Source organism: Dermacentor silvarum, chromosome 3, assembly GCF_013339745.2.
Source record: "Dermacentor silvarum isolate Dsil-2018 chromosome 3, BIME_Dsil_1.4, whole genome shotgun sequence".
Taxonomy (NCBI): Eukaryota; Metazoa; Arthropoda; class Arachnida; order Ixodida; family Ixodidae; genus Dermacentor; species Dermacentor silvarum.
In genome coordinates this window covers 141,614,836-141,630,136 of record NC_051156.1, presented here as the reverse complement: position 1 = coordinate 141,630,136, position 15,301 = coordinate 141,614,836, and the positions used below count along the sequence as shown (strand labels likewise).

At 45.4% G+C, this 15,301-nt stretch overlaps 1 protein-coding gene across 1 annotated transcript in view; it reads left to right on the top strand.

Moving 5' to 3' along the window:
• The first annotated feature begins 4,027 nt into the window (after positions 1-4,027).
• LOC119444825 (SEC14-like protein 2) overlaps positions 4,028-15,301 on the top strand; it is a 95,766-nt gene continuing 84,492 nt past the window's right edge. The window contains exon 1 of the mRNA XM_049664754.1: positions 4,028-4,328. Coding sequence (XP_049520711.1) covers positions 4,275-4,328 — 54 coding nt within the window. The 5' untranslated portion in view covers positions 4,028-4,274. The remainder of the gene's footprint in view (positions 4,329-15,301) is intronic.

The window sequence follows — 15,301 nt, the reverse complement described above, 5'->3', positions numbered from 1 at the left end:
CCGGCTTAAACAGTTCCGCTGTTAAAATAAAACTGTACGACAACTTCTGATACGACTTCACATTCTGGGAAGGCATACCTATCAGAAAAGCATATTTTTATTTATCATTACGCTCCGAGCATTCTTCAGATCTCATTAGTTTTCACTTATTGTACAGATCAATGCCTCTTCTATATCACTGCCATAAATTGTTTCGTTATGGTGAACTAATTTAGGTTACAAATTCTGGCGTGACATTGACATTTGCTAACAATTTTTAAGCTAAAAATTATCAAAACTTTTTATACATTACATAAATGTCGCTTTGTCAAGAAAATGTTCTAATGAGATGCGCTAATAATCTGTGTTCTTGCTCTTTACCGAAAAAATATTTTTCAAGCCTGGGCCGGTGATGTAACGCTAAAGATCACCAGACCTTCCCCTGTCGAGAAAAGGGTGCTAAGCGAAGCTTGTGGTAAGATGGCGCTGTCGGAGGCGTTCCGCTTCGTTTGCCCTAAACTCGGGGTTGGTGGCTCTTCGCTGACGTTTCACCTGGTCTTCGGAAGCTCTCACGCTAGAATCGACACGCTAGAATCTGACGACAAGCTTCGCTTACCCCCATTTTCTCGACAGGGTAAGGGCTGGTGATTTTGTCTCTTTGTGTCCCACGTGTGACAAGGGTAGTTCAAGGGCGCGTTATTTTTTTTCACATGGACCCTGCACTTCAATTCAAAATCCCGTCCACATTAAATACAACCAGAGCCTTCGAAACACTCATTCACCGTCTGCGGCTCGGTACCGCGTACACAAAACATTTTTTACAAAAAATTTCAAGAGCTTATAGTCCGGAATGTACTTGTGGCCACGCGGATGAGGATGTGCAGCATCTTATGTTAGAATGTCCGCGACACGATACACACAGACAACGTTTAGCACGTTATTTAGAGACATTAGACCGCAGGCCCTTCAGCCTCAGGAAGATATTAGGTCCTTGGCCAACATATTCGTTGCAAAGACGAGCGTTAATATGGCCCTCCACAGATTTCTAGAAGCGAGCAATATTCTCGGAAACTATTGAAAAGAGTGTTTATCTGTGATAAACTCACTCTATGGTCAATTCGACACCTGGGTTCATGTAGTTTCCTTTGAATCGAATCCATGCTATCTTATGTGCCGTGACTTTAGTATAATTACGTGACCGGACTTTGTGTTTACTTTAGTGCAGATATGTGACTGAACTTTGTGTGCCCTTTTTCTGAGTGGACTTTCAGTTTTAGTGTGACATTAGCGTACTTATGTGACTGGATTTTGTGTATAATTTAATGCGCCTTTGTGACTGAACTTTGTGTTGCTGTGTTTCTGAGTGAGTTGACTTTCAGTATTAGTGTGGTATTAGTGCACTTATGTGGACTGGACTTTGTGTTATTGTGATTTGGAGTTGACATTTAATTTTAATGCGTGTAGGTTCATTATTTTTTTTTCTTTCATACCTCTATGTGAAAAGGAGTAGCCGGCGCCAATTAAAGGCGCCAACATCTCCTAAATACAATATAATAAAAAAAGGGCGCGTTACAGGTACCCGAGCCCTCAGGTGTATGTGCCATTGAGATTGGATCCTTTCTGCACTGTCACCAGGATCAGCCCACATGACAGGGGTGTGTGCCATTGAGCTTGGACCATTTCTGCACTATCCCCAGGATCGGCCCACTTTTTAGCGTGACCCCACCACTACCACCACCGACACATGTGAGGCAATACAAATTTCGCTTGAAAAAATAAGCTGCTCTAAGAGCTGCACAGGTGGTCGCCATGGACTCGTTCCAAGCACGCGCTCGTGACACTGCTTCCACGTTCGTTGTCGTTGCCTGTTTCCACAGCTGGCTGCGTTGCCGTTAATCATTCCAGCGTAGAATTTCACTTCTCTTCTGCCGTCGTAATGGGGAGGCCGCGTATACGCGGGTATGAACCATTGCTTTAGGGGGTATATGAGTCATTCATTGTCTTACGTAACGGACAGATTTAATTTTGAAGAAATTTCATGGAAATCCAACCAGAATGAACGCGCTCGGGATAGGGCTCGTCGTCGACTTGCCGATTCCAACGCGAGGGCTTCCGAAGCCCAGGCGAAACGTCAGAGAAGAGCCGCGGACCCCGAGTTGAGGGAGCGCGATGTTGAGACCGAATGTCAGCGTCGTCTAGCATTCTAGGAACCCGACAACGGCGGTGCACGCCTCGGCAACGCTAGCGCCAACTTCCCCGGTGCGACGGCCAGGATTCAACGAGAGTTTCTCGACCGGAACATCGGAGCCAGCTGCAGTGCGTGTGACCGGTTGTGGTTCGAGCACAACGTGGTACTCGTCGGTGCAATTCGTTCGGGGGAACACGGAAGAAGCACAGGACAAGCTTCGCTTACCACCATTTCTTCGACAGGGGAAGGGCTTTCTGAACTTGGCATCACACCTTTAGCACCAACTTCGCCTGTAAAGCTGGCTTCTTTTTTTACATGCTAGCACGTAGAGAAAGAGTAGCCAAAGGGGGAGAAAACATAAGGTGCGAAAACAGTTGAGCGATGTTGTGCCTAATTCTGACTAAATCCCTCGGCAGATCATGAAGAGCAGAGTATGGTTTACAGGTATATATTAGTGCTGGCAATCAGAAGACACAAGCTCTTTTCTTTTTCTTTTTTTTCTTTTTCCTTTGCGAATAGAGGTCACACGATCCATCAAACGCGATCAAATCTCCGCGCGTACTCGATTGTAGTCAGGTTCTCCTGCGTGCTGATAGATGGCGCAGCAATACAAGACCCTTGATGTTGCACGAGAAGCTTCACTTTGATCCGAATAAATGTGAGCGTTACGATTATAAATAACAGTTGCGACAAGTGCTGTTGGAGCGGTAGATACTGGTATATACACAAGATCTATATGGGAAACTGTGTGGACCCGTGGGACTAGGCAAAATAAAGCTTATTACATTCATACTTTTATCACAATGTCTGATGAAATGTGGTCTCGAGGGGACACACGTTTGCTGAGAACTCTTAGTCTCTAAGACTTTCATTTTTTTTTAAAGAAGGAGTCAGGCATCAGAAACGGCTACCGCACGCAATGTAGTTCACACATACCAGAAGAAGTTTGTCAAGTTAGTTTTCTGCTTCTCCTAACTACAAGAAACGTTTTTTTTTTAATGCAGCGTAAGCTAGAATGAGCATTGCTGAAGAAATCATCCCGTAATGTTTTTTTAAGCGCAAAAAAGAAAGAAAAGAAATGAAAAGTCTTCTAGGGCGTAAAAGAACTTAAAACGCAGACGAACCTGTTCCCAAAATTAGCACCGCGAAAGCAGCGAAAGGGTTCACCCCGTTCTAAATATAGCTCCGACTTCGACCGCGCTGTCTTAGTTCTTTGTATTTGACTTTGTACTTTTCAATGGTAGAAAAGCAAGCGTGGCGCTAGACAGGAAATGGGCGCCTGTGCCATAATACTCTTTGTCAAGTCTGCGAGTTCGTTTCGCTCCATAATGCCTGCACAAAAGTGAACAACGCGCGTTTTCAATAGACCCAAAAGGTCAACGAGTCTGATTTTTACGGGAAACCGAGTGACGAGTAAATTCCTTTATTGGGTGCAGGAACCGCGTGGCGATGTTCAACGCCACGCGGTGTTCATGAACATCATGAACTGGCGATGTTCATGAACATCGCCAGTTGTACTAAGTGTTAGTTTATTTCCTTACCAATATTTACGCTGCGCTTCGTAGTTGTTCCTATTTTAGCTCGCCTATTAGGATGCCGGTTTATAAAGCGTAAATATTCGACTCTCGCAACCGAAGTGTTTGGAGAGTTCGGCGTTTTTAGGAGTTCTGCATTGTTCAGTTAGCTCCGTATCCAGACAAACGGCGGTTGTCCGTGCTCTGCGCCAACAAACGTTATTCTGCGGTCGTCTGCTCTTTCGCCGCCGTCGTCCGTGCGAGGCGCTGCAAACTCGCGCCTGCGCAGAGACGGCGCGCGCCGCAGTTTCTCGCTCTCTCCTCCTCTGCGGTTTTCCGCGTTCGTGTCTCGGAACCCGAGCCCGTGTGTGCCTCTGTGTTAGTCGCGCTTCCTCTCCTGCACGCGGAGTCGCAATGGTGTCGTAGTAGCCCATCGCTCCGCCAGTCCTCGAAGAAACCGGCGTTTTCGCGACTTCGCTTCCCGAAGTGCGACCCCGTCGGAGCTCCGGAGACGAGAGAGAACCGAGACCCGCGGTCCTGTTCCTTCCATTGGCATCGTCGTCACCGACGTCGCAAGCAGAAACGGTTCCACGATGAGCGGCCGCGTAGGAGACCTCACCGAGCAGCAGATGACAGCGCTCGACGAAGTAAGTGCTTCGCTACGGCGAGCTCTCTTCGGATTTGCCTCCAGGGCTGCGCTTCGAGTACTTTCCCTCATTTTTAAAAATTAATTTGTTTTTGTCATTCTCCTTTGATACCTCGCTCGCCCGTCTTCACGCGCTGATTGGTTATGAAAGACAGGGATTTTATTTGCCGAGACACGAGCCGTAAGCGCTCGCTCGTCGACACTGACGCAGTGGGGCGGTCCCGAAGAATGGGTGTAAAGGTCAGGCGCGATGCTTCGCTGACTCTTTAACGCGCAACCGCATCATAGTTGCGTTTCCACACTGCGACACTCTTAGTCGAAAATTGCCTCTCATAGGATAAGATGGAAAAGGGTGTTAGAGAGGTTCCTGTCATTCGTTTTTTTTTTCTTTGAAAGTGTTTTTTTTTTTCGTCTCGAACGTAAACAAGACGCCGGCACCTTACGAATGTACACTCCGGCCGAGATCTTTGCATGGACCTCACGTTGGTTTCCGCGCAAACACACGTTGGTCTCCCTTCGTAACTGCTGCAGGAAACAAGTCACGTACGCTGCCGGGTAAGTTAGGTGAAAATGAAGCGCGTTATTTTCGTGCGACTTGATGCACGAGCGAACGGGCTGGCGGCGCCAAAACATGGAAGAACGCAGTGTGGCATTGATTTTTTTTTTGATGCTGCAGCTAATATGCACGCCGAGAAAGGAGTAACAGGCGAGATTATACGAAACTGGGTCAAGGCTCGGCGTGCTTTGGTTTTTATGCCCCACTCTAAAAAAATGGTAAATAAATAAACAAAAGAAAGAGAGCGAGAGAAAAACTGTCAGCGTGTAGCACTGTAACTGTGGCTTTCTATCATAGTACAAGAGCATGCGGGGAAGCCAGATTCTCGTTTTGGTTTTGCGATGGCGATAGTTCACCTTATTTGTTAGCAACGATCACAATGAAGGGCTTCGTAGCAATGTATGCAGAAGTCAGAAGGGAAAGACATGGAAGAGGATGATTTCTTCGTTGGGACCTCAAGTACAAAAATAAAGTGTCCCGCTTGTAATAGACGGCATATAGCACCAAGCAGCAATAAAGAGCATTCACGTCATGCGCAGCAAACGCGGCTGCTTCTTTTTTTATGCTGCGGCAAAGGAAATAACGGTATTGACAATGTTGTCGTCAGCTTAAGCTATCTATAGAATTTTTATGTAAGCAGAATAGCTGCTGTTTTTTTTTAAGTGCTTTACATGTAGTTAAGGACACTGCTAACCGTTGGAACTGTAAGCGTTCACCCGAGATATTTCCGGACACGAAGCACTATATATTTTGTTTTATCTTTCTCTATTTCTCCTTTTTTTGGTGTGGTGGGAGGGACCATGCTAAATATGACACAAGCGAACCCAAAAATATGTATTGTCCAGGCATTGAAACATAAAATATAAATATTCATTCCAGACGCAATTTATATTGACATAGTTTTGAAGAAGGGCGTTGTAACACTTAGTGCGTGTTTATTCTGCCCAAGATATCCTGATCATCATCATCATCATGACTCTCATCATGATCATCATGATATTCTGCCCTGTAGCTTTTCTTGTCTCATAGTGATTAATCCGAGAAATCGCGAATCCTCTTATCGCGTCAGTAAATCCTAAAGCACAACCCGGAAAGTTCGTTGTGCTCAAAAAGTTACACGCCTGCTTGTTTAGTGGTAACAAATTCTAGCTGCTGCTAAGCAGAGGACCACTAAGCACCCCAGTCAAATTAATGATAAACTCAGAGGTCTGAGATTGCGTTGTCAGTATCGAATATTAAGGAAGCAAAGCTGGAGCAGTTACGAATGTGAAATGACCTATTATATTCAAAATATGCGGTACGATTTCAGTACCGCGTCTCGAATTCACGATTAGCTGGTTCGCTTACATTTAGTGGAAGCTGAATTTGAAACGCCGCAGTTGTAGAGATGTCTGGAAAATAAAAATTAAGCCGCTCGGGCGTGGCGTCAAGGCGCCATAACCTCCCAAATACTCTGTAATAAATATAAAGGAAGCCCGAGAGGGTGTTAAGACATGCAACTGGTCAGCTACGGTCCGCAACGGTTTCTTGAAAATACGACACCCAAATGATATAAGCTTGAGGAAAGAGGGAATAAAGTAAGAAACCTTGAAGTGAACCTGGAATTTCGATCAAGAGTATATGTGCAAGGATTCCAGCATCAACCGCGAACAGTATGGTGAAATGTTAGACACCGTATACACAATGTTAAAATGAAATATGACACGGCGAGAAAAGAAAGTAGGGCCGATAAATGACGTCGCGAGTGCTGACATGGGCCACGTTGACATGCATACCACCGTAGCGTGTCGCATTGTTTGCGCATCACGGTAATTACCATGCCACAACGTTTACATGCGGCCGCATTCCCCTTCGTTCGAAGCAAACTGGAACCCGTTTTCGCCGATTGGCGCTACGCGGGAGAGGGGAGGAGCATACGCCCCATCTCTCTCCCTCAATGCGGTACGACTGCGTTTACCTGCACCACGTGAGATGACTTACCTCGTCTCGAACTACCCTCTCCTGTCGCATCAATATGCTATTCGTCTTCCTAGCACATTATCGCCATTTACACGAATTCGAGGGAATAGAAATGAGACGCAATGCGCCACATGTTGCATTCATGTAAACGCCACTGTGGACACGCGTCGAAGGTGTTCGTTAAATTTCCTCTGGCCGTTGTTCGACACGCTCTGTCGAGAGGTCTGCCAAAAATAGGCCGTGCCTACCTAGGGTAGTGAAAACATCAAGCATACCGCTGTACACAAAAAAGGGAAACATACATTTATCTAGATGACAGACATTTACAAGCAGAGCCATTGCTATTTCGAACGAGGCAAGATCGTGATGTTTTGTTTAAGACATTCACGAAGGGATTGGGTATCGCTGTTTGTGAAATCGCTGAAGTTACAAGTTAGTGCGAGGGATGCTTTATTGTGGCCGCAAGTCACTGCGATTGACATTACATTGTCTTAGTTAAGAATGTGTAAATTAAAATGAAAGAAAGGAAATGCTTACACGCGGCACAAATCAATCATTTTCGTGAATTGTTCGGACAATTTCCCTCACCTTTTTTTCTCCTAAGCGATCCGTCTGAGGAAATTTGACTCTGTACAAAATCAATTCACACTGCTTTGAATTATGAACGCAGGGCTCAATAGGACGCTTCAGTAGGAAGCCAACAAGACTTTTCCAATAAATACCATGTCTGAAAGTGAGAATGAGCTCTCTTTTGGTAACCTATGAAGAAACCTCAGCAAAATTTTTTCTTTAAATTAAAATTTTGTATGGTAGGCTCGATGGTTAGGGAAGTTTAATTTGAAGTTTCATCTGCACTTATCTAAATAAATTTTGGCTGTATCTCAATATTTCAAACATTTGAAAGAAGTTTACGGCTTATCTGTTACTTTCAACAAAAACAAACAATCATATGCTGTAGACAGCTCGTTCTAGGGTGTCTAAAGAGCACAAAGCTCACAAACAGCGCGCCTTTGCAGCGCATACAATTATTTTGTTAGAAGCGAAGGTTAGCAAAATTTGAGAAATCGAGGTATCTGCTTCAAATCAGCCGTAAATAAACGTGGGAACCTTTTGTTGACCACATCTAGCAGTACAGTGCGACATTTGCCAGCCGCTTCGAGAGCTGTAATCTTACTATGTTTGATGATGAGTTTCGGGTTGTTTTTCGTTCTAATAAATTTTGCAAGAGCCAGGTATAGCCAAAATTGAAATTCTGGTTCTATTGCTCACATAATTTATTATTCGGTTTCCTTTTTATTAAAATACGACAGTTTTCATTAACGTCAGTCCAGCGCTTGCCTAATTACTGTACTTCATATTTGCTCATGGTATATACGAATTAGGAGGTCGGAGACAGGACCGAACTAAAGCTATGTCTTAGAGAAAACTTGAGCTATGACAGTCGAATACGATTTTTTTTCCTTCGAATATATCCGGCGCCGTTTTCACAATGTTTCTCGTTCGTGAGGAGCGTTTCTCATTGGACATCTGTGACTGCGCTAATAGCACGTGCTCTATTAATGAAAATTCTCCTTTCAGCAGTCTGTATTATTTTTATTACTGTTATTATTTATTAGTTATTTTCTCGTAAGCATAACTGATTTCAGTGAAGTCGGTTATAAGCGGTTGGCCGATGAGAATTCTTCTTCGTTTTAAATCCCGTATTCGCAGAAATTAGAAACGTGACTAAGAATAGGCCGGCCAGACTTAAGGTCTCAAAAAGTTTTCTAGCAGTGGCAAAATGTAGGTAAAAATTAAGAAAGCTTGAAGCACAGAGTTTTGAAACTCCGTAAGTCTGTACCAGAAAAAAAAACATATTACAGTTTTGCAAATTGTATTCCTTAGATTGTTAAAGGGTGACAAAAAGGCTGGATTAGCTTGAAAACTTTGTGAAAGATATACATCTGCGAAAACTTAAATAAAATGTGTGGTACATTTCAGAGCAGTGTATAACTAATTCATTTTGTCAGCTTTAGGTGTCGTAATAGGTCCATATTACATAATTGTGATATCAGTTTTTATTGCTGAGTGACAGACCTGCAAAATTCATGTGCGAAGTTATAAATTATTTGCCGCTTCGCGCGAATTTTTCTTGAACATATTGATCGGTAAATTAAAAACAAACCTGCTCTAAATACTCCGCCCATTTTTATGTTTTATTGCGAGAAATGTCACCAAAATTGGTCAAGTCGGTGCCGAACAACAACTATTTCTTAATTCCGGTGTATTTAAAATCTCCCGACGTGGATGTTCCTCCTAACTGTACTTGAAGTTTCGTTTATGGGAAGTGCTCGCAATGTAATATTTCAGATTACAATGTCGAAGTCAGCGTCTACGCAGTAAACGAAAAAAGATATGAAATATGGCATTTTGGTCCTGCGAGCTAAGCTGCTCAGAACGTTCGTGCTGCGGTGTGACACACGGCTGGCCCATAGGCAGTAGTCTCTTGAACACGCACGACCATCTTACTTTATTCACACCTCATAGCACATCCACTGTGCATGTAACTTGAGTATTCCAACAGTGTATCACAAGGAAACCGTATACATTAACCAGTATGTCAGAATGCGTGCGCCAGTCTTGGCAGATATATTTTAATGACAGGTGGAGACGTCAGCCGAGCAAAAGACCTGGCGTGCTACTACATGTTTATTATATAAGAAGAAATGAAAGGAAGAGAAAAAAATGGAAAAAAGTTGTCGCAGTTTCACCCGAAAGGCGAAGCATCAATTGCGATAGCAACTTAGTAGAGAGCTATACGGAGTAAGGATAGTAGTTTTATCCGCTGTACAAACTTGGACATGCAGCAGCACCGGCAACACACAGCACTGTTGTCGACGCCGTCGGCGTTTTGCCCGCGTTCGCACAAAATACGTGCGGCGTTGGTGACTGTTGTCGGAGCCTCTGATATAAATAGGCACTTGGTGCCGCAGCTAAGCGTCGCCTACCTTCCCTGCCCCCCCCCCCCCCCCCCCCCCCCCCGGCCTTTCGTGCGTCAGAAGAAGGCGCGTTTGCTCTACATATATGGTGATTGTAAAGGAGGAAAGAGACGCCTACTTCTGCAGCCCTTAAGGGAGCACGGCACAGAACGCGCGTTTGTTCTCCGCCGTGCGTTCACTCCCCGTGAAAGCGCGCGTCCCTCGCGCCCTTTCACTCGCACATACCGCGTTCGGCGGCGCGCGGCGACGATTTCATCTCCATTCACGTCATACGGAACCTCACGGCGACGGCGACGGAGACGGCGACGCCGACGGCAGAAATCTGCTTTGGAGTGTCCATATAATTGCTATCGCAATAAAAACTCGGAAATGGCAGCACTTAATATTATTACCATGAAATGAACAAAGTGGAAAGTGGAGCTTTATGGCACTCATCGATAAACAAATTGTTATTCCTCGCTACTCATTTGGCCCCAGCACAGGGATGGATAACATTTTAGCTATGTTAAAGCGATTTTCGGGTTTGACTGCATTGACATACTATTTCACCACTAAAGTTGCTCATACCTTGTCTTACATTCTTGACAAAGCTATTCCTCCGAATGTTGATAATGACAGCTCACAAACAAATGTCTTGAAACAAAACACCGACAGCGCGTGCCTTTTATGTTAAATCTTCTCATACTGAAATATTACTAAAAGTGCGAAACAGTAACAGGAGATCGGCCCATGCAAGACGCCACGTTTCTACCAAAAAGCTCGCCTTCGTGCATAGCGTTCGCCGCCAGCGTTTCCCGGTAAACATTGCGGTTACATAAGCTGCAGTTGCCGGGAAGTGTGAGAAGTAGTCAGCGATCTTTGAATGCTATCGCGTAAAGGCCAAGCTTAAGTGTCCTCCAATTTGTTCACAAATTCAGCGCTGTGTCTTCGTTACCTTCTTGATCTTTAACCGGTAACCTAAAAAAAATGTCACAGTTTCGCCCTAAGGGCGAAGCAATGAATGCGATAGCAACACAGCAATGTCATACGAAGTAAGGTGAGCGGCTTTGGTAGCAACAACACGCAGAACTGCTGTCGACGCCATCGGCGTTTTGCCCGCGTTAGCTCAAAATGCGTGCGGCGTTGGTGACTGTTGCTGGAGCCTCTGATATAAATAGGCACTTGGTGCCGCAGCTAAACGTCGCCTCCCTTCCCTCCCCCTCCCCCACGGCCTCTCGCGTGTCCGAAGAAGGCGCGTTTGCTCTACATATATGGTGATTGTAAAGGAGAAAAGAGACGCCTACTTCTGCAGCCCTTAAGCGAGCACGGCGCAGAACGCGCGTTTGTTCTCCGCCGTGCGTTCACTCCCCGTGAAAGACGCGCCCCTCGCGCCCTTTCACTCGCACATACAGCGTTCGGCGCGCGGCGACGATTTCATCTCCAAATGACGTCATACGGAACCTCACGGCGACGGCGACGGCGACGGCGACGCCGACGGCGACGGCGACGCCGACGGCAGAAATCTGCTTTTGAGTGTCCATATAATTGCTATCGCAATAATACTCTTTAAGGTGAGGAGCGCCTCAAAGGTCTATTTTTGTTATTAATAAAGCTAACTCGATAAAATTTGTGCAGTATACAGGGTTTATTCTGATTATTTCGAATGTATTTGTAGTTTCTGAAAGCACGCTGTTTGTTACAGCCGTGTTATGCGGTCAAGCGTATTAAGCGGGGAATGATGCCACTATTACGGTGCAATATCGTTTACTGCGCCCCTACAAAGAGAAAGAAATATGGTCTCTTGTGAACGTTTGGGGCCTCATATTAGGCCTATGAGACCTTTATAAAATTGCTCCTTGTGGACGATTGCTCCTTGTGAACGATTCATTGCAAGGAAGCGCGAAATAATTTTTTTATCTCTATTATTTCAAAAAAATAAATCTCGACTAAGGTAAGCTAAAACTTTGATGATTGGTTTCCTGTATGGTAGATTACAAAACTGCTGCAAATTCCTGGACTTCGGTGGCTTTGGCTGCCTGTCATGCCAGCTGTTGCTTGTCACGCAGGTCTGAGCTGGACAGCACGGTCTCCCTCTGTAGGGATGCGTGGTCGAGCAACGCCTCATAGATAGCGCAAGGACTCGGCACATCGATCCATGACGGCATGTTACCAGGCTCTACTGGTGCAGAATCTAATAAGGATACTCCCAAGGCAGCAGGCCTCTAATAAGTTTTCTCTCTCTCCCGAGTAAGCCGCAGGGATTTTGACGTCAGCCCTTTCGTCACACCGGGCTTGGCAATGTAAATTTTGGGCCTAGTAGCATGACGCTATAAAGCAGAGTGGACAGGCTTTGTGCTATATAAGATGCGTTTGGTGCAAGAAAAGCCTCCTCTATATAGAACGAAATGAGAAGACATGATGAGGTCGCTGCACAATTCAGCTCACAAAGCGACTGTAAGACCTGTGAGGTTGCCAATATGCGAAAGGCTCCGAGTTATTATGTCCCGAGTAATTATGAACAATTATGTACACGAGACATATTCTTTATAACAAGTCTCAGCAGCTTAGTCTACTCACTCCACTTGCTCTACTCTACTTTACCCTGTGTAGGATGTGGCCAGGTACTCCTCAAGCTACAACCTGCAGCTTTTTCTCCTGGTCATCCTCGCAAACTTGTTGCAGAATAAATTCAATTCAATTCCATTCACTTGAGAGGCTTATTTTCCGGTTCATCAATTTCACCTAAAGGGTTCCCGCGACACTTTTTTATCGAAGTCACCAATAGCATTTCGTATTAAAGGGCACAACTTTAGAACTCGTCATTATCATCATCAACCTATATTTATGTCCACTGCAGGACGAAGGCCTCTCCCTGCGATCTCCAATTACGCCTGTCTTGCGCAAGCGTATTCCAACTTGCACCTGCGAATTTCCTAACTTCATCATCCCATCTGGTTTTCTGCCAACCTAGACTGCGCTTCCCTTCTCTTGGTATCCATTCTGTAACTTTAATGGTCCACCGGTTATCCATGCTACGCATTACATGGCCTGCCCAGCTCCATTTTTTCCTCTTAATGTCAACAAGAATATCGGATATCCCGGTTTTCTCTATGATCCACACTGTTCTCTTCCTGTCTCTTAACACTAGGCCTGACTTTTTCGTTCCATCGCTCTTTGTGCGGTCCCTAACTTGTTCTCGAGCTTCTTTCTTAACCTCTAAGTTTCTGCCTCATATGTTAGCACAGGTAGAAAGCAATGCAGAACTATTTTGCAGCAAACATTATTTCAATGTGATCCGTAGTAGCAGAGTTATCGGCAATGATTGCCTTTCATACCTTTCGCGCTGCTCCCGCTTTTTCTTCAACGGCTAGCACTGCGAAGGCTACGGCGGATTGGGGGGGGGGGGGGGGGGGGGTGCCTACAACGCGCCGCCCACTGAACGTCACGGTGTTGCACAGCTTAAATTTGGTTTTGGATGTTCACCTAGACGCCACGACTTCCCGTTTTGGCTCCTACGGTGCGCTAAACTCAGAGGCTGCATGCCGCCCAGTTAGGCTAAGCGAAGCTGCTCGTCTTGCGGTGGTAACCTGTGCAGTGCACTTGTACCACTCTCACCGCTTTTTCAGCCAACTGCACACCGACGCCGCAGTTCCGCGTTCATTTTCAGCGAAAGGCTAGTGAAGCACGTCTCACGGGCGTTCGACAACTGCGAAAACGACAAACGCTGCTGTTCGTCTACCTGCGTTCACGAGAATCTATGTGTGCACAAAGTCTACACACCAGGCGAAAGACACAGTGGAACGCGCAGACGCGCGCTGCGATAGCGGTCAGCAAAGCTTCGGTGACGCCACAATCTTGCCCTTCAGAGCAGGCGGCACAACTCTAGCCATGGAGGAGATAAAACTTAGGAGATAGCATGACGTCACGCAGCCAGCCTTGCCAAAAGAACGCTCCGTGACGCTAGCCCTTTGCTCAGTGTCGGCCCAACACGTGACCTCTTGGGTCGAGATCACGGAGCAAGAATCGAGATTTGCCGAGACGTTTGGTGCCCGGTGGTTTTTGAATCAATTTGCACTTGTTCGGGGGCCCTGCGTCAGCGCTGCAGGCAGAGAGGGAGCCCTAAAATTTACCGCGCGTTCAGACGTGACTATCACGTGTTGGGCCGATACGCTTAGCTTCAATCGCGTTGCGCGATGCTCCCTCCTAAATTTTTCCTTCCTCCATGACTCTTACAGACGATGGCCGCCGACTACCGGAAGTACAAAGCTGAATTTTTATGTGGACACTGGGAACGCAGTGTTATTTATTAACATTTTAATACGTAAAGCATCATGAACATTGGCATCGTTGCAGACACTCTTGTGGCCATTAATAAAGTTAATATTGTTCGTGACGTTGTTATACATCTAGCCAATAGTCGTACGAGGGTGCCATGGCGTCATCATGTGCAGTATAGATGGCGCAGAGTTTGACGGACTCATAGGCAACCGTGACCGAACTTTACAGAGGCATTGTATACGTTTCCGGCTGCATGGAATTGCGTTATAATTTGCTCAGGTGTTCAAGGAAGCATTCTCTCGCGTCTAGTATGATTAACTTACCATGCTCAAAGAGTGTTGCAGGGCCCCTTTAGACTATTGCGTTGACTTTATAAACGTCACTTTCTCCTGCTGAGCGCGAGATCGTGAGTTCGACGCTATACTGTATTCCTAAGTGGCTTCACTGCAAGAGTGCTACTGTACTTTGATTTATGGATTTACTATTAAAGAGCCGGGGTTCGGTAAAATGATTCCGAATCCACCCTCTACGGCCTATGTCATAGCTTTCCGGCGCAAAGCACAATCAATCAATCAATCAATCAATCAAACAGTCAGTCAATCAATTCCGATGGGCTTATTCACCCAATATATTTAAAGAATCTGCACTAACACAGGGCTCTTAGCCACGATAGTCAACCTCACTACCTATAATAATACAACGAAGTAATTTCTCCGGCAGAGGAGTAATTTCTCCGGCACTTCTGCGGTCTTGTCTTCTGCAATACACAAATATTGCTCTTCCATACTTGTTGTGGCATATATCGACACGCAACTGCGGCTTTCACTCAACTAACTTAAGCTATATTCCTAACCTCAACAAAATTTCGTTGGTGCTTACTTGTATACACACATACGAGAAGTTTGTTAGCAAAGCTCTCGAAAAATACTATTAGAAGCTGCTACAGCACTGTAGTTAAGAGACGCGACGTACCGCTGTCATTTCTATTCGCTATCGACCATAGCAAATGAAATCCCCTGTACAGTTCTGCACACTTTGCGTTTTAAAATGGCGTGTAGAGGTAGCGGACTTATTTTAGCGCTGGGAAATCCGAGCACAGCAAGCCAATTTTGTTAGGAGGGAGAGCTAATAATGTCAGCATCAGCGGTTCTTGAAAGCGTAGAGCTTTATCCGAAATTTTTATGCTCGGACAATTTCTATACAGCACAATTCCGCTGGAATTGC